The sequence below is a fragment of the Rhea pennata genome, chromosome 11 (assembly GCF_028389875.1).
Source record: "Rhea pennata isolate bPtePen1 chromosome 11, bPtePen1.pri, whole genome shotgun sequence".
In the NCBI taxonomy this organism is placed as follows: domain Eukaryota; kingdom Metazoa; phylum Chordata; class Aves; order Rheiformes; family Rheidae; genus Rhea; species Rhea pennata.
Window position 1 is genome coordinate 4,826,781 of NC_084673.1, and position 27,776 is coordinate 4,854,556.

Below are 27,776 nucleotides of genomic sequence, written 5' to 3' on the forward strand. Positions count from 1 at the left end.
TGAGGTGCATGACACTTTCTTGGGCTGCACATTATGGCGTGGGATGCACTGGGCTACAAAGGGTGAACTGGGGAGCACAGTGCCACTGCAAGGGGTACACAGCACTGCGTGAGGCACACAGTGCTGCATGGGGTAGAAGGGGGTGCATGATGCTGCAGAGGGTGCACGGTGCTACACCGCAGTGCATAGTACTGCATGGGCTGAACTGGGATGCATGGCGCTGCTGCAAAGGGTGCATTGGGATACAAAGCACTGCTTGGGGTGCATGCTGCTGCTGCTGGGGGTGCACTGGGATGCACGAGGCTGCACAGCATGGCTAGGGATAAGGTGCACGAGGGTGCACAGAGCTGCACAGGGCTGTACAGCACTGCTCAGGGGTGTGTGGCGCTGCACTGGAGTGCAGGGAGCTGCAAGAGGTGCACAGCACTGCAGAGGGTGCACAGTGCTGCAGAGGGTGCTTGGCGCTGCACAAAGTGCCCGGCGCTGCAGGGGCTGCACGGCGCTGCAGGAGGTGCCCGGCGCTGCAGGCGGTGCTCGGCGCTGCAGGGGCTGCACGGCGCTGCGGGGGTGCCCGGCGCTGCAGGGGCTGCACGGCGCTGCAGGAGGTGCCCGGCGCTGCAGGCGGTGCCCGGCGCTGCAGGGGGTGCCCGGCGCTGCGGGGGTGCCCGGCGCTGCAGGGGCTGCACGGCGCTGCAGGAGGTGCCCGGCGCTGCAGGCGGTGCCCGGCGCTGCGGGGGTGCCCGGCGCTGCAGGCGCTGCTCGGCGCGGGGGCGCGGCGCAGCCCGCCGCCGCCAACCCCGCCGCTAGGGGGCGCCGCAGTGCGCGCGGGTGTGTGTTGGGGGGGCCTCTGCCCCGCCCCGCCCCGCTGCGCAACGTCACGCCGCGCGGGTTCGCCCCGGCCGCTTGCCCTCACTTCCCTTCTTCCTGGCCCACTTCCGCCCGGTAGGGGGCGGTGCCGGCGCCGCTCTCGCGAGAGCCGCGCGGCCCCCGCCCGCTCGCCCCGCCCTGAGGTGGCCGTGGCCGCGGCCGCGCTGCGCAGCGCTGTTGGCGGCTCCGCCCGGCGCGGCCCGGTCCGGCGCGGGACGGCTCGGTCCAGCCCGGCGCCTCCGCCATGGCCTCCGACAGCGACACCGAGGAGTTTTACGACGCGCCCGAGGACGTGCACCTGGCGGGCGCCTCCCCCGCGCCGTGAGTCCGCCGCGGCCGCCGCCCCGCCCTGCCCTCCCTCAGCGCGGCCGTGAGGGGAGGCGGCCGCTCCCGACCGTTACGGCCGTTGGGGAGCTGCGGGGGGTGGAGGGGGGCTGCCGCAGGTGTCCCCGTCGCCACCTCCGCGCCGCGGCGCTGCGCGCCCGGGGCGGGGTCGGCTCGTCGGTCCCCCCGGCCGCGGGCAGGCGGGGCCGTGCTGGGCCGTGGGGTGCCTGAGCGGCTGGCAAGCCCGAAAGTCGAGAGGATGCGAAGAAGCCAAGCCGCCCTCGGTGTGTTTTCTGAGGCTTGTGGGGCCAGCCGTAGCCGTTATCTGGAAGAGATTGTATCTGCCTTCCTGGGGCAGACAACACGTAGTTTTTTTTAGAAAAGACGTGCGGCAATAAATTTAGGTCCTGACAGAACTAATCTCTCAAATTTGATAAGAGTAACCGATTTTCTGAAGATACAGTGTAGGATTTTTCTGAGGCTAACTGTTGCTGTGTGCAAAACAACTTCTGGTGCACAGTATCATTTGGTTTTTAATGGTTATGCTTCTGTGCGCTGTGTATTGTGTTTAGTCGCTGTATGGTTCAGTGTAGTGGATTTTTAACACTACTTTGTGATGGTAATTCCTATTGTTGTTACCTCAAACCGAACTGCACCCCTATGTTGAGATGTAGCCAAATACACTCCCACTTCTTAAAATGTAAATACCTCAGTTGTATGTTAAATAGGTTGAATAGGTTGTATCAGTTTTTCACGTAGTCTGAACCACATCTCTCCATCACTTGATCTCATAGAGTGAAGTGAAGAGCAATAAAATAGATTGTGGGATCCATCCATTTGAGGCTTTAATAATTGATTGAGTGCTAGTTTTGATCTGGGTATCAGTTGTCACTGGATCCCTAGAACAAAGGAGAAGCTAGGTTTGTTCTGCTCATGTGCATGTCCTGTGTCAAACCTTTTCTGAACTTAGCTTTTTAAGTAGCCTCATGAAAAGCATATCTTGGCATACAGTTCCGCAAGAAGTAGTGAGCCAAATCAACAGCTTGGTATTGCTGAAATAGCAATATGAAATGAGGTCTTGCTACAGCTGCTTACCTTACACTGGCACTGGTGATTATTGAGCTCTTCTATATGTTGCTTTAACTCAAAGTAATTGAAAACAGCAGAAAACTAGAAACAGCAAAAACTATCGAGTGTGTTCAGATAGCTAACGAAGATCTGGGAGGTGTGGAGAAGTTGGATTTATGTGACTAGAAGTAGGAGAGGCAGAAAGGACCAAATGAATCGTTTGGTAGACATGAGCCATTAAATCTGGCTCGGGTGCAAATGGAGCCATAGCTTAGTGTCGTTGAGGTATGTGCTACAGTTTGTAGGCTTCTGTATATAATGTGTAATAACTGCACTTCCTAGCTTTATTTGATGTAAATGATGCTGTATGTTCAGATTTTGAAGATTCTTCTGACCTATATCTGAGCAGAATTTCATTTTATGAAGTCATGCATTAGAAGTTAAAATTGAAGATGCCTTTTTATCTTTGTATTGACCTTCCATAACCTGTAAGGATGCACCATTGACTGAAATCAATAGAACGCAACTGGATTGAGTTAAGTCATGAGGTGATCTCAGAGGGCATAGTGTGCAATCTAGATCCTGAATACATAATAGTACTAATAATATGAAGGGTATCTTTCTCTAAGCTTTGAGATTTCTCAAAAGCTAATTTCATGTTTGTGTGTGCCACTTCTCAGAAGTTGGATTGTAGATCTGTTTTGAGACTTCTGCATGTATAATGTAAATTGGTATACACAAAAAAAAAAAAAAATCAAAGCCTCTTAGAAGGAAGGGCAACTGAAAACAATTGCATATTGCTGTCTGCATTTAGAATTAGCTGCTTGTGCAGTAAGCACTCTGATCAGCAAAAACGCTTGAAGAGCCTTTCTCACAGCATATACTCTATCCACTTTTTCCAAAGCTGTATAAGTGTATTTGCCGTCATGATTCATATGGGATTTTAAGTGGGTTTTGTAGCTTCCTCACGTCTTCCCAGAGTTCTGTGTGGGGAAGTTTAGTAACTGCTGATACAGAACTTCTGAAAGTGTTGACAACTGAATGTTTATGTAAGCTTACTGACTTCTTTGCTATTTAATTATTTTACTAATTGTATTCTGTGATGTGCAAAAGTGATGTTCTGAAGTTCGTGTAAGCTTCCAGTTCCCATCATAAGTCAACTGGTATTGAGGCTTAAGATTGTTATCAAGGAAAGTACCATATCTGTATCTTCAAACACATGCTTAACTGGAGCTATTTAAGGATCAATTAGCAAAAACTGCAAAACTTGTTACGGGATGTTTAGTTCAGATGATTATGGACTGAGATAGCTCTACAGGATTGATGACTTCTGTAAGATGAAGTGTGTCAAACCAGATGTTTGAAGATTACTGCGTTCTCTCTGGCTAGGCCTGCATGCTTCATTTTTGCTGTACGTTTTTCCTTTTATGTGTAACTGTGCTCTTTACAGCACACATGGAGAGTGTCCATCTATTGGATAACTGGGTCCCAAACCATGTCTCTTTCTATTAGTTTTTATAGACCCTAAAAAAAGATCTACGTGCCTGTATAGACCAAATATTGAAGGTGTCTATTTCGATGCCTTCCACCAGCCAGTGGAGGGGGAATCAGAGGCAGTATGACAGGAAAAAATCAAGAAGGCTGAAAATGTAGTAACACTGTATACGCTATGTACAAATGTCCGTTGTCACTTTACTTGCAAAAGCTTATAACCATAGCAGAGGTCTAGAAAAAGACAAATTATTAGAGGCATGGTTCCCCTGAAGGAGAACCACGGTTTCGAGAGGAGGAAAATATGAAGTAAGGCACACTTGTTCAGATGCAAGCATGTGACTGACCATTTTATATCTTCTAAATGAGAAAAAGGGGCCACCCACTCTAAAATGAAGAACTGCCAAGCAGTTTGAACATCATATGCCTGATAGTAAAGAGTCAGTTTGTGTGTAATGTACTCTTATCCTTAAAAATTATTGCAAGAAACTAAACAAAAGGCACAGTATCCAAGAGGCAGTGTGAATAATTAGAAATAACTTCTAATACCTTAAAGTTCTTGAATTCTAACCTCAGTATTCCTATCTTTCTGAAGTTGCTTCTACATCTGTCCTGAAGCATTGAATTTCCTTCTCTGTAGGAGTTTAGGTAATGCTAAGTTGTACCCTGATGATATGTGAGATATGCTTAGCACAACCTGTGTTTGTGTGTATATTTATCAACATCCAAAATGTCCAAAAAGCAGCAAATAGATGTAGTAAAGAGCATTAGTTCTGTCAGCATAGTAGCTTGCTGCACTGCAGACAAGGTTCTGTGTTCTGAGTTAACTGAAGTTCGCACGTGCTTTCAAGGGTGGCTGAGAGTGCATTGCAGTGGTGAATCCTTGTGGTTTTGAAAGTATGGACTGTCAAGAGAGCTGCATCAAGAATAATTGTAGCTTCCAGGCCAGCCAGGTTAGAGGTAGGAAATCATCAAATGCCTCTGCAAGCTGAAGAACAGCAGTAAATATATTTACTGGGCTGGTTGTGGTTGAACCTGTATCTTCTGTACAATACATTTTTGTACATTCGCTCTTTCCATTTGCATGCTCTCTGTAACAGTATAGATTATTCTAGGAAAACAGGACGGTTAACCCTAGGGTTTTGACCAAAACCAGCTGTTCCTAATGGTTCACCCACCACACAAACACACTCCTTTTTTAGGGCTCAATGTTTTGTTTCCGGTCATAGATTTTACCAAGAATGTGCTGAAAATGGAAGCTTAGTAAAGATTCAGACCCTTATTTGAATGGGTACTAGCTTGAAGCTACAAAGTAACGGGAAAGGCAGCTTTATATAGCCTGGTCAGTAATCAGGGTGAATTTGAAGGCTGATAAATGCGAAAATAACATTCTTTGGGAGTTACCTGACCTTCAGACATCTGGTTATATTTGTGCAGGTAAAGTAGGATTTTATTATTATTATTATTATTAACCCCAATCTTTATAGATACCCTTGAACATCCCCTCTGTTAAAATAGTGCTATCATGGCCAGTATTACAAAAGAAAAGTTATAAAAGCATTTTATTTGAAATCCGTTCTAAGATCCATTGTTGTCAAATGTGTAATTCCATTATTTACTAAGCTATAATACATGACAACAAAATTAAGTATTTGCCTTAAGTTTTCTGTGGTGTGTCAATCTTCATGTTATACCTGAGAACCCTGTAAAGCTGCAGAACTTCCAAAGCAAGATCAATATTATATATAAATATATATATATATATATATATATATATATATATATATATATATATATATAAATACAGGCATTTCAGATACTGTATCTGTAAAAGCTAATGACCCAAAGTAAGACTAGGAGTGGTAAAGGCTGGTAACCTCCAGTGCTTGGAAAAGTGAGACCATTGCAGAGTAATGTTAAACTGCAAGAGGCTTCAGTTATCAACTTCTGTGACATACTTTGTCTTTATAAATGTAATAGCACATAAGAAGATAGTCATTACTTTGATAAGGGAGCAATGATGTTTACATGCACATAGTTCAAATATTCCTCAGGCAAGTGCTAAATTTATTTGGTTATACTATAAACTGATCTGGTGTTACTGCCAAAGTGTTACAGAAGCTTTGGAATGTTTTAAAAGTATGTAATTTTAATGACAAGGGTTCATCTTGACATAAGTATTGTTTATTTGATAATCAAGCTCTCAGTACTGTTTTATATTCTGTACCTGATATCTTAGTAACCTCTGTGACTTGAGTAGCTTTTTCCTAAGGCATTTGAGTAATGCATGCGAGTGGGTAATAATACCTGTTTTAGTTTGAGTGCAGATTTTCCTGGAAACTAATTGTGTAGCCAGAGCAGTTAGAAATGGAAGCAAGGTCTTCTCAACCTAAAATTTTGTGTTACTAGTGCAGGAATGCTTACCTGTACCAGAAGTGATATGCTAATTGGTGGAAAGTGTTTCAGTAAGAAACTATAAGGTATGTATTTGCAATTTGAGGGATTTGCACTTTCTTTAGTCTGTAAAATCTAAACAGTGCTTGGTTCAGTGGGACCCTACACCTTGCTGAAGCCTAAGTACTATAGTATTTATAACTATATTTGATTGCTGAAAAAGTGTTTTGGATTAATGAAGCACTGATGAACAGGTTTGTCACTGTTTCTATTGAAATCCATGAGTGTTTTGTGCAATTGAAAATGTTTCAGTAACTGGAAGTCCAAAACAGGCTGGCCGTCTGACCTTCCCTGGCAATGTATTGATATGGGAAATGAAAGACATATGTTTGCTGTTCAGGTCAAAATACTGTTTTTTGCCTTTTTTTGCATACTGGGGTTAGCATTTCCTTCTAGAAAGAATACGCCTTGTCTCAAGTGTACATATCCGGACAGAAGCATGTAGAATTAAGAAACTATTTATAAAATACACTGAACTTTCTTGCTTCCTTAAGCTCACATTTATATATATACTGGGTTTTCTTTTTTTTTTTCCATAAAACACTGAGGTGGTAAACAGAAGAACTGAAACTTAACTTTTGACTTAACAATGATAGCTTAAAAATGAAGTGGAAATAACTGTCTTTTGGGAAAGATATTGTCCATTGAAACTATCGTTTTGGAGGCTGGAGATCAAAATAAGACTGAGATTTCTACATTTGTATATATTGTTAGTACAAGTTAATATAAATTGTCAAATGTGACTGAACTCAGCAGCCAGTTGAGAGGCTTGTGCAGTCCAGCTTGCATGCAAGCTGTAAGGTAGTAAACTGTAGTTTGTTCTCTGCTTGTGGCCAACAAATTTCTTTATAGCCAAGTAAGATCCTGTTAATCAAAGTCAGCAATGTGACTCAGTACGTGAATACTGAAAATCTTGTGAAAATGCGAGTTCAGGATATAGTAAAAGTTGACAATTTGCTGGTTAGATTTGATTGGTGACCTAGAAAGAAGTAATTATTTGATATGAGTCCCCTAAGATACCTTATTCTTCCCTCCCTTTAGTTAAACAAAAGGTTATATATGAATGGATGTTAATATAACTCTCCCTTTCAGAATATGTTTTAGAAAGCAAATAATACAAAACTGGTTCCGTCCTGTTACAATGTAGGTGCTTGTATTTATACTGAGTGTAATGGTTAGAAGCAAGAGCTTACGTTTGCTAGAGGGGTTGAAGAGTAGAATGGCATTGATACTACAGGTTAGGATTCATGCACTTGATCTGGAGGATTCTAGAGCATTCACACTCCTTGCTGAGAGTTTTGTTATTTCTTTGCTGTTCAACTTGTGCTTTCTGTAAATACTAATTTTAAATTCTCTCTAATGGGAAATGTTTTTAGATGTGTCTTAGGAATCGCATCAGTTTATTAGAAAAAAAGTGATAGAAATATGATTTCTCATGACTGCTGCTGAGAAACTTGAGCATTATAGGAGCTGTGGGATCTGTGCATTTCAGGGATAGTTCGTCACTTAACTCTGTTTGGAGCCTTTTATATAAAGGAGCAGTATCAGAGGCGTTCACTCTGCTAATCTAAAGTATGAACTAAACATTCACTATAAAGGAAGACTGCCTTATAGATTCTGTTTAACATGAAGCTTATTGTGATGAGTTTGTTTTTTGGGTTTTTTTTGTTTGTTTCTTTTCCTTGGAGCTCTACTAAATCTATCTTATTCTTTCTATCAGGTCACCGACAAAAGTTGGATCTCATGTACTAAAGGTGCGTTTCTACATAAAACCAATCAAAAACATATTGAAGAACACTGTATTGCGGATTTTTACCAAACATAGACATACCATGATAGTCTAACATCTACACAGATGGGAAATTATACTTTTCTTGTTGTAGGGAACAATGGTGCTGATGACTCTTGAATTTCCAGCTTTCCTTTTATTTAGGGTATGTTAACATGTCTTGAAGCTAATTTTACTCTAAAACTTATATTTGCAATTTAATTGAGCTGTACTTTAATTATTAGACTATCCTCTTTCGCTGATTTGTGAGTAATAAGCAAGTGTCTATAGCACTTGGATTTTGGTCTGGTTTATATGAAATAGTTAACTTTTTTTTCACCACCCTCAAAGGAGGTGATCCTGCGCCTCTACTCAGCCCTGGGGAGGCCTCATCTCAAGTCCCGTGTCCAGTTCTGGGCTCCCCAGGACAAGAGAGATATGGAGCTACTGGAGAGTGCAGCGTAGGGCTACGACGATGATCAGAGGGCTGGAGCACCTTCCCTATGGGGAATGGCTGCGAGAGCTGGGCCTGTTCAGCCTGGAGAAGAAAAGACTGAGGGGGGATCTTATCAATGTGTATAAGTATCTGAAGGGAGGGTGTCAAGGGGACAGGGACAAACTCTTTTTAGTTGTCCCGTGTGACAGGACAGGAAGCAATGGGCAGAAATTGAACCACAGGAAGTTCCCCCTGACCGTGAGGGGAAATCTCTTCACTGTGAGAGTGACAGAGCACTGGAACAGGTTGCCCAGAGAGGTTGTGGAGTCTCCTTCTCTGGAGATATTCAAGGCCCGCCTGGATGCAACCCTGTCTAACCTGCTCTAGGTGACCACGCTGAGCAGGGAGGTTGGACTAGATGATCTCCAGAGGTCCCTTCCAACCTTACTGATTCTGTGATTCTGTGATTATTCCTTTCTATTATCAAACTAAGAAAAATCTTAGTGTCTGTACTTCAAAAGCCTCCCCTTTAGGTTATATGAAAATAAAACACTATATTTAGCTTATTGAGACAGGGTTGCCACTTCCCACGCAGGTAATTAGTATGCTGCATCTGTGCATAGTGACAGTGCAGCTGAAAGTCAGTTAGGAATTGGAACATTGTACAGATAACGTTCATTGCCTGGCCTCAGAGGGGCCAAAGGTGATGCTATGCAACACTCCCACATAGAATAAAAAAGATTTGACGTTTTGTTCTGAAAATGTTGGTCAGTCATAGTGAAAACAGTAGTGTTTCTGATTAGTCAGCAGTGGTAGAAACTAGGTGATAGTGCTCTGCTCACCAGCTGTCAGTGAATCAATAGTTTTGTTACAGTGATATCATTTGGGAACAGATTTTTATTTTGTTCTGCTTAGCGTCCTTTAATAATACAATATTAAATGTTAAGCCTTTCAGGAAATAGTTCCATTTTTTTTTCTGACTGAACTCAGGGCAAGCAATGTACTTCAAAACTTTTATGTCAAAGGAAATAGGAATTTTCAACTATAAAGTTCTGTATCTTGCATATAGGATTCTTTTCTTAAGCATCTTCCTAAGTCACTTGCTCAAAACTAACTTTCTGAAGGTGAAAAAGTAGTTACTTCTCTACTTGGTTCCATTTCAGTTCACTGAATGTGTGGCTAATGGTATAGTTTGTCTTGGAGCAGGTTAGAAATATTTAAGTCCAAAGTTTAACAGATGTGAGTTTAATGTCAACAGAATTAGTAATTAATATAATGGCTCCTGTAGACATAAACTACTCTTAAGTATTTATGTTGTCATACCTTTGAAGATTAATTTTAGTGATAAAGCAAAGTAGAACACACATTTTGATTAGAAAAGCTATTTTTATGGAAATGAGGGGAAGGAGTGGACAGGAGGAATTTTTCTAGTAATTGCAGCTGTCTCTGCTTGGTATGTCATTTCTAGAGGTCAGAACTCTCTAAAGTGGATGTCTACCTAGGGTTCTTCAAGTGTTCTATAGTACTTTAGTATGCTATAAAGATTGTGTTGTTTGTGACTAACTAGCCGAAGGTTGTCCCTGTAGTATAGGTTTATAGTTTTATTATAGATGACATATAGTATTTCTGACCATGCATTCATTTAGTAACAAACAGCAAATTTAATATTGGTCCATATACTGACTAGTCTTAAAAAAAAAAAATCTGAGGAGAAATTTGCTACATGACTGTACTAGGTGGTCACTCTGTCCATCTTGTCCGTGTCCAAAAAATACATAAAGGACCTTTAAAATAACTGTTGCAAAATGAATATAGCCTCCATATTAAGCAGAGGGATGAATGCATAGAGCACAACTCCAAACCAGTTTAAGCTGAATTAAATTCATAGTTTAATCAAATTGTTTAATTGCAGCAGGAGCGTCTCTGGGGACTTAAACATTCTGGAGGACTGCTGACCTCAGCAGAAATCAGAAGAAAGTTTTGCATCTGTAGACAGGAGGAAGAGAACAGCTTTTTCATTTAGTACTGTGCAGGCTGTCTCTTTGTGTATGGTGGTGTGAAATGCTTGTGGTATATACTGTGCATTACTGCTATCAGATGTTTAAATAATACTGTGTTAAAATATAGCAGAAAACTTGTCCTTTATGTTGTCTAGGTTATCTCTTTCTTTGTTAATTCATCTTAATTCAAGAACTTTCTGCTACCTTTTTCCTATGTCTTCTCTTTTTCCATAGGATACAGACAGCAAACTACACAAAGTTGGAAATGAAACCTCCATACAAGAAATGAAACAAGATGATTCAAAAGAGGTAAGTATTGCTGTATGTTTTCAGCATTGTATTAGAAACAGTAAATAGTTTAAGAACATTAATCAGGCCTCATCCTAAAACTGGCTTAGGTTAGAATTTATCAGTAACGTTAGTGAGACTGTTCATCTAAAGGGTGAATACCAGGCTGACTATTTTCAAAATATTTTTAGGGTTCACTGTTGAAGTATTTGTCTAATTTTCAGAATCATTTATAGCTCGGTGTAAGAACTTCTAAAGAGCCAAGTACCTTTTGTTGCCTAATTTTCTCTCTCAACATACAAGCTTAATAAAGACTAATAAAATGGGATGGAAATTAGTCACTTTGTCTTATCTTTCAGATAGGCCTTTTTCTGCACCTGCGTTCTAGTCTCCAGAGCTTCTAAACAACATACATTTTGTATACAAAGCAACTCTTCAGTGGAAGAGTTTTTGTGGTATTGTACAGACTGACTAATACGTGCCCCCCAGGAATGCCTGATACTTAATGGTAGGATGGTTTTCTTTTTTTTTTTCCCCCTAGATTATTGACAGTATTATAGAAGAAAGCCAGAAGGTACACCAACTAGATAGTGATTCTTTAGCTTCTAGAGAAGAACTGCATATTCCAACTTCAGATGCAAATGCGTGGATTTCTGGAGCTGGCATTATTAGTAGTATTCCAGAAGTATTACCTGCTAAAATATCATTACAAGATGATCCTGAGGAACCATTATATCAAAGTGTTTGTAAGGACACTGAATTGGCCTCTGGGAAGCTTTTGGTTACTGCTGAGCAACAAGAAACTAATAAACTCACAGAAGTTGCCAATGCAGCTGTCCATAAAATCAGTGAAACAGAGGCACAAGAAGAAACATCAAAAAATGAGGAGGTAACAAACAAGAAAGAAGAAAATGCTTTAGAACAAACAGCTTCAGATTTATCTACCAAAGACCTTTCTACAACAGAAGAAATGCCTCCAGCAAAACCACCAAGGCAGCTTACTGCAGAACCTGATATAGTTGCTAGCACAAAGAAGCCTGTCCCAGCACGACCTCCACCTCCAGCAAATGTTCCTCCTCCAAGACCACCACCACCTGCCCGACCTGCTCCACCACCACGGAAGAAAAAGAGTGAACTGGATTTTGAAGTACAAAAACCTGTTTTAGAAGGCAAGTGTTCTAACTAGATGGCTTTAGTTATCTACAGGGTTACTGGTTTTCTGCTTTGAGTGAAGAATCATTAAATTTCTTGATTTCAGACTAGTTGACCTGTAAACAAGGAAGAAGTCCTGTAACTGTCTTAGTTTCAGATGTAGGGTAGAACAATTCCCTCTTGAATTACAGATGTTTCTGCTACATAGGCTTTTCTGGAAACTAACACTTTCTGCCAACATAGCTACTTTTATAAGCAAAGAGAAGTAGCCACAGCAATATGGGAGGGGAGGGGGGTTATGCTAACTATCAGAGTAATCAAGTAACCCTTTTTTTCCACAAGGCTGCCACAAGTCTGAAGTTGCATGTTCAAAATAAGTGTGTGCAATCTGTATTAGCATGGAAATACGGATCGAGATGTAAACTGAGGTATCATGAATATGACTAGTCCTGGGATACTAGAAAAACTGTCAGAAGGAAAAAGCAATTTGCTAATAAAACCTCTTAGAGGACTGGGCTTGAAATCATCCCTGCGTCCAGCTATGTGTTAAAAATATAGTTGATAAGATGGATTCCATGGCAAATGATTTTAAAAATAAAACAAAAAGAAATTGCCAGAAAGAGCATTTAGGAGTGCTACTATGATGATAGGATTCTAGTAAGCTCTAGCCTGCACTATGGGTAGTGTTATGTTCTTCCTAATATGAAGTCTCTTTTCAGTTCCTCGAGAGCATTTTACAACTGGTGGCCTATTAGCTCCGAATACAATGGCAGAGGGCATGCCCAAAGATTCTCAGCCTTCTTTGGATTTGGCAAGTGCAACTAGTGGAGATAAAATAGTTACTGCACAGGTATTGGGAAATGGTTATAACTCTTAGACTAGCTGTAACACTTTCTGTGTAACACCAGAGATCACATATTGTATGTTTACAAAATTTCAGGAAAATGGGAAGGCAGCTGATGGCCAAACAACAAATGAAATACTTGGGCCACAGAGACCAAGATCTAACTCTGGAAGAGAGCTCACAGATGAGGTATTAGTGGTTGTGGTCTGTACCCAATATGTTCTTGTGCTTGTTTTTTCAGGTCTGTTGAATGAATTAGAATAGTCTCAGGGGTTTTTTTGCATTCTTGAGACTATTTGTTGTGACCAGGGACATGAACAGCAAAAGCTAGCGTGCTGTTCCTCCTATGTGAGGACTTTGTGGTCCCTGAGACACTAGATACTACAATGTTTGAAGGTATGAGCTGTGATAGATCTGGAATGCTATGAGTGAGTTTCTGGATATAAAAACATCTTGTAAGATTTCAGAATGAGGGAGTGTCAGCAAACTTAACATTGCCATTCATCTGAAAGGGAGTTAGCAGAGGAGAATAATTTTACTGTTGTTAGGAAGTGGATTCTTCAGCTAATAACTTATATTAAGCCTAATAATGTCATGAAGCTGTTGCCAGCTGTGTGTGTATATTTGTATGTGTAGCGCTTTTGCTGTTGTTCAGTAGATTATACAACAGTATACTCATGCTCCAGGAAATACTTCTTTCCCTTTGTGTAGTATTAGCTATGTCTAAATGTACTTTCCTGTGGGTAAAGTTTCTTTGCCTAAATCTAAACTAAAACTGTTAGAATAACTGAAAAGGGAAAGGCTTCAAAGTCTTTCAATTACTTATCTTTGATGTTAACATGGAAGGTGTCAGGCAGTGGCGAATGCCTACATCACTACATTTCAGATTTATGAACTGGAAGCTTTTGATGACATGTAATTGGTAATCTGCACATAGCTGCTAGAGTATTATGGTAGTGCTAACATAGTAAAAGCAATTTTAGCAGAAGCATGTTCCTGTAAATTTTGTCTTTGTAATGTAAATACATAATGAATCACGGAATTTCCCATTAAGAAAAATAACCCATAAGACCAGATTTCTGTTTTGCTATAGGTTTTGAGGCTTCATGAAGTCATCTTGGTTTTACATCTTATTTTTCCATAGGAAATTCTAGCAAGTGTAATGATAAAAAACCTTGATACAGGTGAAGAAATACCCCTGAGTCTGGCAGAAGAAAAGTTGCCCACAGGCATTAATCCCCTGACTTTGCATATCATGAGGAGGACTAAAGAATATGTCAGGTATAATTGAAGATACCATTCAGATTTTTATGATAGTGCTGCGCTTACACTCTACGCATGTATTAAAACTTTTTTTATACATGTAAGGGAGTCCCAACCCATCTGTTTCTTACTGTCTAACATGAATGATAATTCTCAACAAACTAGGCTATTTATTGAAGCAACAGAATTTTTTTGTGAATCTTAAGATACAAAGTTGACTAAAGATTGATATCATTGGAACTTGACAAGCAGATATCTGAAAATCCAGCTGAACTTCAGTTAGTAATAGATGTACTAAATCTATTTAATTCAGAACAGAACTGACAATAATTTATGCTCAAGTACTGCATGTTGTTTATGCTAACTCCTCCTGTAATTTTTTTCAGTGTTTAATTTGGTAGACCTTGGTGCTGTGGAGGTCTGCAGTCATTGTTATAGCTGAGTCTTTGAGGTTTTCCTTTGCTTTCAACAAAGCTTTAGGTCATTATTTTTAAAACTGAATGTGTTTGAACTGTAATGGACTAAAGCAGTTTCTTAATGATCAGAAAACCATGTTATGCTAGACACTTCAAAGGCCTAAACTTATGTGTTTAGATATACATCAGACAATTTTTAGGTTTTTTTTGCATTGCTGTATATTATTGGAAAGCTTACTTCTGTAGAACATTATTCTTCTGTGTAAAAACTCTTATGGTGGATTTTCAAAATTAAGCAGTATTACTTTGTATGATATTTATGGAAAACAAAGTATACAAAAACTTGTTCTCAATTGTAATTTATTTTGTCTGCTTTTAGCTTTCCAGACTTAAGCTTACTGTGATGCTTTGAGTTTGCAGAAGAGAGTAATGTATAACTTTGGCATCTGGAGAGAATATGCGGTTTTAGTCTCAAGATGCCTCAGGATTGCAGGATATGTTACATTAAAAAGTGCATGATGTTCAATAAATAATGTGCCATGTTAAGGAGTAAACATAGGTCCTAAATGATGATGCGACTTTAGTAATGTTTCGCTCAATATAGGCTCATTATGATTTTGTACTAAATAGTTATCCCATCTGTGTTTCCTAGTAATGACGCAGCACAGTCTGATGATGAAGACAAAATGCAGACACAGCAAACAGATTCCGATGGAGGGAGGTTAAAACAAAAAACGTAAGATGCTGTTTCATGTCCTTACAAAGAAAAGGCAATTCTATGTTGTTTTATTAAGCTGAGGCTCTCCTGATTTTTGAACAAGTTATCTTTCTTTAAGTACAAGTAATAACTGAAACTACACAAGTCCATTGTTCTGTAGTTAAACTGAAGAATGTGACTGCTGTCAAACTAAATGCTTATTTTAAGAAGCAGCAATGGAAACAGATAATACTGCATTTCAAATAATAACTTTGGGATCATAATAGCAAAAAATAAGAATTTGTCAGTGCTACATGCGGAAAAAGTACCTTTGGTTTTTAAGGACCCAGCTGAAAAAGTTCTTGGGTAAATCTGTGAAGCGAGCAAAGCACCTTGCTGAAGAATATGGGGAACGTGCTGTAAATAAAGTTAAGAGTGTTCGAGATGAAGGTGAGTTAAACTTTTTTTTTTCTTTTTTTTTTAAGTAGTAGTCTGTTTATCCTTGGGCTTCTAGAAATCAAAGCTGACTGAGGGACATCTGCTGTACACAGTTGATCACAATGTGGCTTGTTAGAATGTCTACTAAGATACAAACTTTAGGTCTGAGACATTGGGTTACAGGGATGAATTCTTGTAAAGTGGTAGCTGAGAGACCTTTTCAGCTAAATCAGTTGAGTAATTTTTTCCTGTGCTGTTAGAAAGTTGTCTGGATATCAAATGTAAACTTTCTGGAAAGCTCTTCTAGCAAAAGTAGCGGTGGGGATTGTCTTCATTGCATTCATATATTAAAATGGTTTTCTGATTGCTTATCCCAGGATTGAATTTTCATATAGCTTGACCTCCTATTAGAAGGTTTTCTGGTTAAACTGAACCTTTTTCCCCTCTTTGTCTTGTCAGTATTCCTTTTTTCAGGCAGGCTTCTAGTATTTCTAGGAAGCTGATCTAACACACTCTGAAATAAGTGCCATACAGCTCTTGCACCTTGGCATTCTATGTTGCCAGTGGTTGTTGCTCCAGCTCTTTTGTCAGTTCGCATCCTCCATGGACTAATTATGGGCCACTTCAGCACATTCAATAGGAAGAAACCTAAAATGCAATGACTACTTTTCAGTACATATTAAACTGCCAGAAATGACTCAGTGCAGGATGTGATGAATGCAAGAGCTAATGCAAGAAGGAGAGCAGGTCAAATTGATAGTAGTTCTTCTGGCTGAATGTCTATATTCACTGCAACCTAAAACTATAGAGGGTTGTTGATTTAAGTCTAATCAGCTATCAGAAAGTATTGGCAAATGTTTACTAATAGAATAAATGTTTGCTGCGATATACTTCTAAATTTGCATTGCTCTTAGTCTTCCATACAGATCAAGATGATCCTTCTTCAAGTGATGATGAAGGGATGCCATACACAAGACCAGTTAAGTTCAAAGCAGCTCATGGCTTCAAGGGACCCTATGACTTTGAACAAATTAAAGTTGTTCAGGATCTCAGTGGAGAGCATATGGTAAGTCTGTGAAATTTCATTTATGATTTTGCTGAATCTGTTCACCCCGAGATTGAACTTCAGGTTTTCATCTATGTGATGACCTCCAGAAATGAGGGCTTTGGTTGTCTGCCAGAACTGAGCACAGAGCAGCAAGTTCAGATTTTGACCCACCTAGCAGTGAACTTAATAATCTGCCAATTGTGAGTGCGATAGGTATGAATCCAAGTATTGAGCAGAACTACTAGGTAGGTTCTGGAGGTGAGAGTGAGGGGAGATTAATGGAATATGTGGACTGTGGTGATCAGGGAAAGAGATGGGAATGTGAGGTTTGCAGTAAGGTAACTGTGGTGAATAAGGCAAAAAGCTGCCTATTTATCACTTGGCAGAGTCTGAAATGGATTCTAGAATTCCAGCCTGCCCTGATCCTTCTGCTGACAGCAACTATTTGACAGCAGTTAAACCCGATCCTCATCTTTAACTGTTAAGCTAAGGATGATGGCTTACAGCAATCAGTTTGGTAACTGAAGTGTTCCAGTTTACCCTTCAGAGCTAGAGTTGCCAGTCCTACTAGTATTCAATTTGTACTAATTTCCATCATGCAAGTAATTTGCTGCTTAAAACTTAAATTCCAAAAGTTATCTTGTATGAATGCTAGGTTGGTAGTCAAATGCCTAATTAAATAGCTTTTCATTAAATAACAAGGAAGTGGAATAGTGTGTGTGTGTGATACTGTGCTTTATTGGCTATTATGTGAACTTTGCATTTGAGAAAGAATTGTTGTCTTTATGAGCTTTGCAAAGCATCATGCCATAGTCATTTATTAAATACATATAGTACTTATTTTGGGTGCCAGAATTGATGTAACCAAGCACAACTTCTGCCCTCCTCTCAAAAAATTGTTAATACAGCTTGTGCTGACTTTAGGTGCAGTTACAAATACTTGCCTCTTGTGCAAATCAAACAGCAGGTTATAAGCCACTATGAATTAGTATGTTTAGTAACAATCAGCAAACCAATGAAAGACAGAATACTGTTGCAGTAGTGAGCTCCCTTAAGCATGAAACAGTCCTATTTTCTACAATAAAACTGCCTTTGCACTCATCTTTCAGTATGTTTCTGCAAGTATGTTGCATAAACCACCAGTTTTAACAATTACCTTTCAGTGCCTTGATCTACAATTTGGATGTTCTAGTGATATCTTGTAAAGATACTAATCATACCAATTGACACTAGAGAAAGGCTTTTTAGTATGGGAAAAGGCATTTCACATAAAACTGAAACAATGAACTCTTTATTTTGACAGGGTGCTGTTTGGACAATGAAATTCTCTCACTGTGGTCGATTACTTGCATCTGCAGGACAGGACAATGTAGTGAGAATATGGGTTTTAAAGAATGCTTTTGACTATTTCAATAACATGCGAATGAAATACAACACAGAAGGTATCTTTCTATGCATCACTATAGCTGTAAAACACTAAAAATTGTGGTTATTTAGGAACTTAGAGTTGACCATGGGGTTTCTGTGTGTGTTCTAGGCCGTGTCTCTCCCTCCCCATCTCAAGAGAGTCTGAATTCTTCAAAGTCGGATACTGATGCAGGGGTACGTATGCTAGATACTGGGAGGGAGAGAAGCAAAGTAGTTAAACTTAATACTTTACAGAATCTGCATAGCTTAACTGTGGCTTTCTGCTGGCTCACTCATCTCTGAGGGGAATTTTGAGCAAACTACTTACTAAAAGGGGCTGGGTGAATGTTGAATTTCCTGTTCTAGGTGTTTTGCCTTACAGTATTACTTAAGGTTAACATCTGACTTGATGACTCTTTTCAAGGAAGGCCAAGCTGAGCAATGGGCTACTCAGTATATTAAAACATGGCATTCTTTAGTATTTCATGTCTGTAGAGGCTAAAATGGAATATGAACAACCAAAAGTATTAGAATAATGTTGCTTACCAAGTGTTCAGATACTTTAATGAACTTTACATTAAAATGAATGTATTTACCTCTATTTTTGATCTTCAGTAGTGCAAGAAACAGATGACAAAATTAGTTTTAAGCAAAGACTTTAGCAGTAACATCAGTAAAAATGTGTGCCATTTTGGAAGAAGTCATTATTTATCAAAGATAAGTCTATATGCATAGCTAACCACACATACGCTAAGGATATTGTTTTATATTAGTTCTTCACTGGGGAGCTTTTGTATAGGCACTTCTGGTTTTCTTTCACTTTGCACCTGTTTATTCTGAAAGGATCTTTTATTATGAAGTTAATGTTTTTGATATGCATGAGGAACATGGACACTTTAACTCGCAGTTTATACCCTAAGTTGAAATACAGTTTTCAAGGTTGGTATACTTTGTTCCAAAAAGCTGATCTTAAGATGTTCTCTTAAATTGTTGTCTTAAGCTTATCCCACTGAAATAAAAACTGCATTAATGGACAATGTAGAGCTTAATTTTGTAATTTCAAGTTGATGCGTAACAGACCATTGTGGTTGAAAAAAGGCTTTATTACTACTTTGTCATTCATTTAATGTCACTAGAATTGTTCTCCAAACTATTATTGGCCTTGTACAGGCAATAATTGCTTTTGAATTACTTGTAGTATTGCCAGCTAATGTTTTCTAATGTTTATAAATACTTATCTGATAGATTTGCAGTGGAGCTGACGAAGACCCAGATGATAAAAATGCCCCATTTCGTCAACGACCATTTTGCAAATACAAAGGGCATACTGCAGACCTTCTTGATCTTTCCTGGTCTAAAGTAAGGCACCTTCATATAGAATACACAGTTCTCCTGTTACATGGTTTTCTTTTTTCAGTTGCTGTTGGAACTATATATCTAAAAAATATGAAACAATTACTGCAGTTAGAGATAAATGCTATCTTAACAAATCTTATCTCAGCTATTTCAGTTGGAATAAAATGAACAAAATTCTTGGACTTAGTGTTCCTTCATTAAGTTTTACTTAAAAAAATCAAGCTAGTAATAACTACTGTTATGTATTCAGTAATGAAGTTAAACTCTTCAGAGTAGAAGGAAAGGAATTTCCACTGAGGTATTATATGATTTCTGATTTATGGTATTACTGCTTTTCTTGCCTTCAGTATGCTTCACGGTTTTTTTGCAAAGTGTGCAGATTCTTAAGTTACTGATATGTATTTGAAGATAATTAATACGAAGATTAAAATTAAAGAATTACCTTGTAGTTAACTTTCAGCTCTTACAGAGCTAATTCAATTAATTCTCTGTATTGGAATAGACTTCTTTAAGAACACAGTCTGGCTGAAGTAGCTTAGGCAGGAGGGGGCTCTCATGCCTTCTCTGAAGCCCACTGTGCAGTATTTTCTCTGAATACTTTGATTTCCAAGTTTTACTTTCATTGAGATTCCTCCAGAAAAATTACCATAGCTAGTCATCAGTATCCTGGTGTTAAGGAAAGCATTAGTCAATATTGATAACTTCGATAAAGCATTTTATCTGAAAAGATAAATATTGCAGCAGAGCAATTAGTGAGACTTTCTTCCTTTAGTCTTCAGGATGCTAGTAAACTTGTTTCTGAAGAGTTACCCTGTTCCTGCTGGATCACCCCTCTTAAACATTAACTTTGTCAACAACTGAAATTAGTTTTCGTATTGTAAATATTTTGTCTTAATATCTGAAACTAAGCAGTCCTGAGAGCAGCATCTTATTCAAAGACAAATTTCAAAAATTCTCTCCGTTCTCCACCGGTCTAGTAACACAATGAAGGGAAGGGAGCAGGGGCAGATCAAAAAAAATACTTTGTGTTATTATGCATTAGAGTTATACTTAGTGCCTCAAAAATACTATTCTAAAGAAAACTGCAAAATGTTTCAGCAGATTGTGTTGCTTAGTGAACCAATGCTAAATATACAACTGCTAAATATATTCATCAGTGATCAAGCATTGGGACTTTGGAGCTGATACTTTGCAGCTGCAAGAAAGCTATCATTTAAGTGTTATAATCTAAGCAAAAATACAAGGTATCAGATTGTTTCTGTATTTTGTTACTTCCGTGTCTGGTAATAACCAGCATAATAATTCTCTTGCTTGTCCTGCAGAATTACTTCTTGCTTTCTTCTTCTATGGACAAAACTGTCAGACTGTGGCACATATCAAGAAGAGAGTGTCTCTGCTGCTTCCAGCACATAGACTTTGTCACTGCTATAGCATTCCATCCAAGAGTAAGTGTAGTTGTTCTCTTTCAAGTAGAGTTGTTCTCTATTTGAAATAGCAACAGTCCTCCTCCTGTATTTCCAATAAAGAATAAAATGGGTTTGTGAATTTGAAAATATCTCAGTTGGATAATATTTCAGAACTTTAAGTATTCATAAAACTTCATCAGGAATGTTCCTGTAGTTTAGCCATTTGTAAGTATGATGCTGAAAGTGAATTTTCTTTTGGCTATAACCTCACAATGTGGTATAGTTTTAAATAACTTGCTGAAAGGTCAGAAGCTTCAAAAAGGGAAGTTGCGATTAGGCTTTGGGGGGGGGGGGAAGTTTATAATGATGCAGAACAGATTGTCTGAAGAGTACATGGAATCCTTGGAGATATTCAGAACTTAACTGGATATGACCCTGTACAGCCTGATTTAAACTCTGAAGTTAGCCTTGATTTGAGCAGAGAGAGTTGAACTATATACCTCGGAAGGTCCCTTCCAACTTTATAATTAAAAACAGACGAACAAAAAACCTGTAACATAAAGCTTCATAATATTAATAAAACTCAGGGAGAGGAAAAGCATTTTTCAGTGTTCTTTAGAAATGGTCACATGTAACTGGTAAATGCATCGTGAACTCATCTGGAAATTCTTATTTGAGAGGTTCTAGAGCGAAGTCATTTGGAAATGGGATAGTAAGATTCTAGGAAATATTTCAGAATGCGCATATAGCACAAGCTGAGGGTAACGCAGTGTTGTCCTCTCAGGATGACAGGTACTTCCTAAGTGGTTCACTGGATGGGAAACTCCGACTCTGGAACATTCCTGACAAAAAAGTGGCACTATGGAATGAAGTAGATGGGCAGACAAAATTGATTACAGCTGCCAACTTCTGTCAGAATGGCAAATATGCAGTCATTGGCACATATGATGGAAGATGCATCTTCTATGACACAGAGGTAAAAAAAAAAAAAAAAAAAAAAAAAGTCTGACACTGTATTTGAAAAATTTTATTTGTCATATTAAATTGCAAATGGTTTAAAATGATGCTTATTATGTAAGTATTGGGAAACAAATCTATTAGAACTTAAAGCAAAATAGTTTAGAACTGAACCTTTTACACAGTTACTTCAAGTAAGGGTAAATTTTTGTTTCTCTTCAGCACTTGAAGTACCATACACAAATACATGTACGCTCTACTAGAGGCAGAAACAGAGTTGGAAGAAAAATTACGGGCATTGAACCCTTGCCTGGAGAGAATAAGGTACTGTATTTCAGTGTACCTTCAGTCCAGTCTTATATCTAATGCTTGGTAAGTTTGTGCTCAGCTTTTTGTTTGCTGTCATTAGCTTAAATTGGAAGTCTTCTGACATTACTAAAATAAAAACACTTTGCTGGTTTAGACTACCAGAAAAAAATTCTATCACTATGCAGTGTTCTAATGACATTATATTCTGCTTAATGTACAAGTGAAAAAATACTCACAGGTGACTTTCAGTGAAAACTTCTTTGACATAACTAACCTTTCCAAATGAATAGTTAATTCATGAAACGTGCTTCATGTAGAAGCCGAAAAGGGGAAAGCTCCAAAGCTGTAATCAGAAAAAATGTACCCCCGTTCTTCATAACTTCCATGTGATATGAAGCCTTACACTGAAAAGGTCGAATTCTCATGCACAGAATACACTGAGTAATAAAGTCATAATCTAAAACTGGAGGGTTTCTCGCTTATATATAAAGTTTCAGGTGTTACATGGGATCAACAGCTGGTTTTAATAAAGTAGTAAACTACCAGCTGTTATTTCCTGGTTTTGTATTCTTGTCACTGATAGTTAGAGAACTGACTTGATTCCAAAGACTGCAGAAGATTCAGAAATCGGCCACACCTTTGGGCTTGCATTTAGGGCTGTGCTTGGCATGTTGGATGATTTAAGGAAGCACAGTTCAATTAACTTTATAAAAAGCACATATGAAGTTCTGTAATCTAATAGTGGTAGTGTTTCAAGGGCTGTCACACCTTTGTTAGATAAAATGTAGATAAATAGAGATAGTCAATATTTATGATATCTACCCTGGCAGCTTGTTTATGGTGTCATCTTGAGACTTATTGCTAACTTGTGGTCTGCTCCTTTTTGAAGGTACCAGTAAAGGGCTAATCAGCTGAACACTATTACTCATTCTGCTGACACTTTCATGGACCCCTTTATTTCTTATTGAAAAGTACATTTAAATTTCTGATCTGGGAAGACGTGAAAAGGAGGCAAACTTGCATTGACCAGGGAAAGCTCAGTTTGTTTATATAATGAATAATGACCCCTAAATTGTGTTTTATGAGTGATGGGTCATGACTTTCCAGAAATCTGCCTTAATGGAACAGCTGTTCTGCTCGATTACTGTAAAATATCTTCCCAAGTATCTTTTGCAAATTGATGGTTCTTTGAGCCCACATTTTACTTTGGTAGAGAGTAGCTCTTCTGGTTCAAACAGGTCAGTATGTTCTTGATGTACAGTGAAGTTGTCTTCTGCCTGTTGTAATAGGACCAGAAAGGAAAATGTTATTGTCCTAAAACTTGCCTGTGTCTTTGGGACTGTCCTTTGCCTATGTTGCTTTTTGTGCTTTTTCTACTAAAAGAACTAGGAATTCTGACTGAAGTGTGGTGGTACTTATGCATGTTGAATTGATAGTTCCAAATGGTTTCCACTTTTATATTTTTATTATTTATTTCTTTTCTAGATACTGGTGACATCAAATGACTCCAGAATCAGATTGTATGACCTAAGAGATCTGTCTTTGTCCATGAAATACAAGGGTTATGTCAACAGTAGCAGTCAAATCAAAGCCAGTTTTAGGTAAGGAAGTACTCTGGCGGTGGAGTTGTTGGATTTCAGAAATACTGTGGGTGAAATACAACCTTTTGTTTGAATGATCTATGTAACCTGGTATGAAACTGAGCTTCTGAAATGCCATTAACTAGGAATACCAAAGTAACTCTGAAGACTATGGTCAAGAATGACGAATCTGCTTATGAGCAGGGAGCTTACATGAATGAGTGAATCCTTTTGCATTGACAATAGTATTACTGTGAATGCAGAAAGTGTCCTAGAAGTGTAGGGCTGGAACACCATATCTTTTCTATCCACCATAATAAATGTATCCTATTTCCTTACTTTCATTATGTACCAGTGCAGCTGAGTGTTGGTTGCCCAATTGTTGTTCAAGGCTGTTGATCATTGCCTGTGTATCTTTACCATTAGCCTACAGCTTGCAGATCTGAGTTAGAGGTTGTTTCCGTTTCCTTGTGCTTTTTTTAAGCAGCTTCTTTGACTTGCAGTATATTGCTATGACTGTCTTGGAAATAATGATTTTTAAGGTAGAAAAGAAGGGAAAGGAGAAGGCTTACTCTATACTCTTGTTAAGTTGAATCTTGCAGATGCCAATGGGGAAAAATGCTTGGATGTTGGTTTAACCTGGACATTTGGGCACAGAGAGGGTGGTGCGTAGGGAATAATGCCAGGTTTAATCTCAATTGTCAGCTATTAGCCATTGAAAGTCTCTTAAAGGCTGATAGTATTTTGCAAATCAGATCACCTCTACTCACAAGGCTGTAGGATAACTAGTACTAGAGTTTAATTATATGTTTAGATGTATGGCATACATATGCAGCAGGATTAAAGATAAATATTTAAGCTGGATTTGCATGCGTTATCTTGTCTGTGTTACGCAGTTGCTTAGTTTTCTTTTTGGATGCCTTTCTCTTTCCACCTGTGTGGATCTTGCACCTCTTGTTGAACTGCCGTCACTAACATAAGGAATCAAATTGGATTGTGAATTTAGCCTGATTGCATTTGTAAAATGATAAGTTGTCTTGAGAGCCATTGGAACAGCTAAGAGTAATGCTTTTTTTTATTTTCTTCTTTGTATCCATAGTCATGATTTTACCTACATTGTAAGTGGTTCAGAAGATAAATATGTTTATATTTGGAGTACGTACCATGACTTGAGCAAGTTTACCTCTGTAAGAAGAGACCGTAATGACTTCTGGGAAGGCATTAAAGGTAAAAATAAATAAATAAAATACATTATCATTTTCCAAGCAGAGCTATTTACTTAGCTTGAACAAATTAATAGTTTTCTAGAAGCAGGGTATGTTAGTAACTTCTGAGATTTTTTTTAATGAGTGGACCCTGTCAGAAAACTTCGTCTTCAGGAAGTGCTTCAATGCTTCAGAAGCATGACTGGGGTAGCAGGAAATGGATTTGAAGTCTGAGTAGCTAGGAGCTAGACCAGCTTCTGCCAGTGAAACATAACATTCACGCAGAACCTTTGACTGATCGTCATCATCAAAGTGGACTAAAAATACTCATCAATCCTTAGAAGTTCTGTTTTATGAAAAAGTGACTTTGAAAACAAATGCAAGTTTTTCTTCAATTGCAGGATTTAAACAAAAAAAATAACTGCTGTGCTGTCATATCCCTCCCCCACCCCCAAAAAAGTGAGAAATTCAAGACCATATTTATCTCAAATGTGTGTTTTGGTAGTCTTGCTGATTATTTTGGGGGCATTGCAGGAACTTCTGAGATCCTCAAGCTCATAAAATGATGACAGTTGCTCCTTGAATAAGTTTATCTGGTGTCACTAGCACTGAGATTCTTGGGTCTTTAGTTTATGCCTGCTATTCTTACAAAAATAGCAGTTCCTTGAAACAAAGTAATCAAAATTGGATTGTCTTTCTGAAGCACACAATGCAGTGGTCACATCTGCGATTTTTGCTCCCAATCCTGGTTTGATGGTGTCACTGGAAACGTCTGAAAAGCAAGAGGTTGAAAGTAAGGGAGAAGATTCTGAAACATCAGATACCATACCTTCTGGTAGGTGTTTAAGATAAGCTCTGCTTGATACTAACTGAGATGAAAACTTGTTGTGTGAGAAGGAAAAGGTTATAAAGAATATTTTCAATTTGGGAGGTTTCTCAAGGAGAAAAAACCTTGCAGGGGAGTAGATATATTCATATTCTAGCAGTTGAATGTTTTGGCAACAAATGCATTCTTAAAAAAAGAATGTGTCAAATTAAGGGGCATAGATGTAGTCCTGTGTATGTTAGGAGTATTCTTCTTACACCTGAGCTATTTTGAGATAGAGCTCTACCCATATTTAATAAAAAGTCTCTCTCCTAGAAATACAGATGCTTCTTGAAGTGATGGCTTGATAACAGGCAGGTGATAGAGGAATAGAGGTGTCATGCTGATGGCTATTCTTTATTGTGAGCTTGATTTATTTATTTATTTATTTATTTATTTATTTATTTAGAACTGACTTTATTTTCTTTCCTTATTAAGGAGCTTTGAAGACAGATCACACAGAAGTGCTTTTATCGGCTGACTTTACTGGAGCAATCAAAGTCTTCATTAACAAAAAGAAATATGTATCTTAACTGTTTTGCAACTGACAGCATAAAGCTATGGTACTGTGGGATTGAATTTCCATAAATATGGGCAAAAGCAAAGTATCTAATATAATAATGTTACAGGCTGATTTATTTTTAAAATCTTTATTTCGAAGCTACTCAAATACTGGATCCTCTGAAAGCAGTGACAACCTATTAACGCTGGGGCTTGTAGAATAGAAAGGAATATGTAAGAATAAACCTGCCAAACATTAGACTGTAAACTTTCTAAGAGCAATTGTTTTGCAACGTAGTTGTGAACATGCACAATTTTCTGCACGAAATGTATCCACACATGTGTGTGCCTTTTGGTTACATGCACCAATTTGAACATTTATCAAGAAGATTTTAGTGGTGCTTGTGACCACTAGATGTCAGGAAGGGGGAGGTGGGAAGGGAAGGATGGAGGGATGACTGGAAAAATGCTAAATGATCTAGCTTGATCTTTGCACAAAATTCCATTTGAGAAAGATCTTGAATTTGCAGTAGCTATTGTTCAGAATTTTAAGTTATGCAAGTTTTTGATGGGTCAGCAACCATGTATAAATGTTTTTATAAATTTCTCAACTTCAGGACATGAATTTTTTTTTGTTGTCTTTTGATTGTTGTGGACTTTAGATTCCTTTCTTATATAATTTTTTGCACACTGGAGCACAATACTTTTGTGTAAAGAATTCTCTCATTCCTTGTTGATGGGCACCAGGCTATATTCACCTTCCAGGTAAAATTAAGCTGCGTTAGAAAATTCTTATATTTTACAACTATGTAAAATAAACTGTTTACATTTTTTTAAGCTTTGTAGCTTAAAGTTTTAAGTTGTTCTTGTTTGTTTAGTGCCACTGAATTTTGAAAGTCTTTGTAAATATGCATATAAAACACCTATGAAGTAACATTCTGGGCATCGAAACCCATGAAGTGTTATTGATGGTCAAGTGTTTTAGAGAACATATATATCATTAAAATTGGGTCACACACTTGGAAATTGTTGCTTCTTTTCCATTTTGATTCAAAAATTTGCCTTTTCTATGAATAGTTTCTACCTTTTTCTCATATCATTGGTCTTGCATGCACTTGTTCACTTCTGAGTTCTGCTTTTTCTGATCTGTCACTTTGACAATAGATTCTTTTCTGAAGTAATGGGGAATGGAGTACTTGAAATAGATACTAAACAGACTTAAGCATGATTATATCATAGTTTAGTGTGAGGAGGGGAGTTCAAAAGTGTGCAAAGAATCCCCTCCTTCCCAATAGTGAAAAAATTGAGGTACTGGAAGGCAGGAAATTAGGCTTACTCTTCTTTTAATTCTTCTACACTCATCTGAGTTTGACCATGGCTTTGTGTAAAAATTACCTTGAACAAAAAAGGAGGAGTTGCAAGGGGCTATGTAGTCTGACAAACTGTGTAATAAATGCAGAATTGGGACGCACTATAGAAAACGATTCTTAGTTGACACTTGTAAGTGTGATTCATTGATTTGAAAATACCTGTATACATGAGATGAGCTGTGTTGTGTTAGGAAAGTTTGTTTGCTTAGGGTTACTATGAATTGACAGAGGTGAAGAAATTTTACAAAACAAAAACATTTAGTTTG

At 38.6% G+C, this 27,776-nt stretch overlaps 1 protein-coding gene across 4 annotated transcripts; it reads left to right on the forward strand.

Moving 5' to 3' along the window:
- Positions 1-1,044: 1,044 nt before the first annotated feature.
- On the forward strand, positions 1,045-27,166 carry WDR44 (WD repeat domain 44). 4 transcript variants are annotated; one of them, XM_062584831.1, is made up of 20 exons: positions 1,045-1,188; positions 7,925-7,958; positions 10,643-10,717; positions 11,238-11,865; positions 12,568-12,698; positions 12,789-12,881; positions 13,837-13,973; positions 15,024-15,107; positions 15,412-15,518; positions 16,421-16,572; positions 17,858-17,996; positions 18,092-18,156; positions 19,207-19,320; positions 20,640-20,762; positions 21,508-21,699; positions 21,903-22,004; positions 23,475-23,590; positions 24,669-24,796; positions 25,478-25,609; positions 26,078-27,166. In XM_062584831.1, exons 1-20 carry the CDS (start codon positions 1,112-1,114, stop codon positions 26,170-26,172), a joined length of 2,724 nt encoding a protein of 907 aa, XP_062440815.1. In that variant the 5' UTR covers positions 1,045-1,111; the 3' UTR covers positions 26,173-27,166. The 4 variants fall into 4 exon arrangements, with proteins under 4 accessions (XP_062440815.1, XP_062440817.1, XP_062440816.1 ...); XM_062584833.1 differs by lacking the exons at positions 25,478-25,609; positions 26,078-27,166 and adding an exon at positions 24,920-25,229; XM_062584832.1 differs by lacking the exons at positions 1,045-1,188; positions 7,925-7,958 and adding an exon at positions 8,079-8,138.
- Positions 27,167-27,776: the final 610 nt, after the last annotated feature.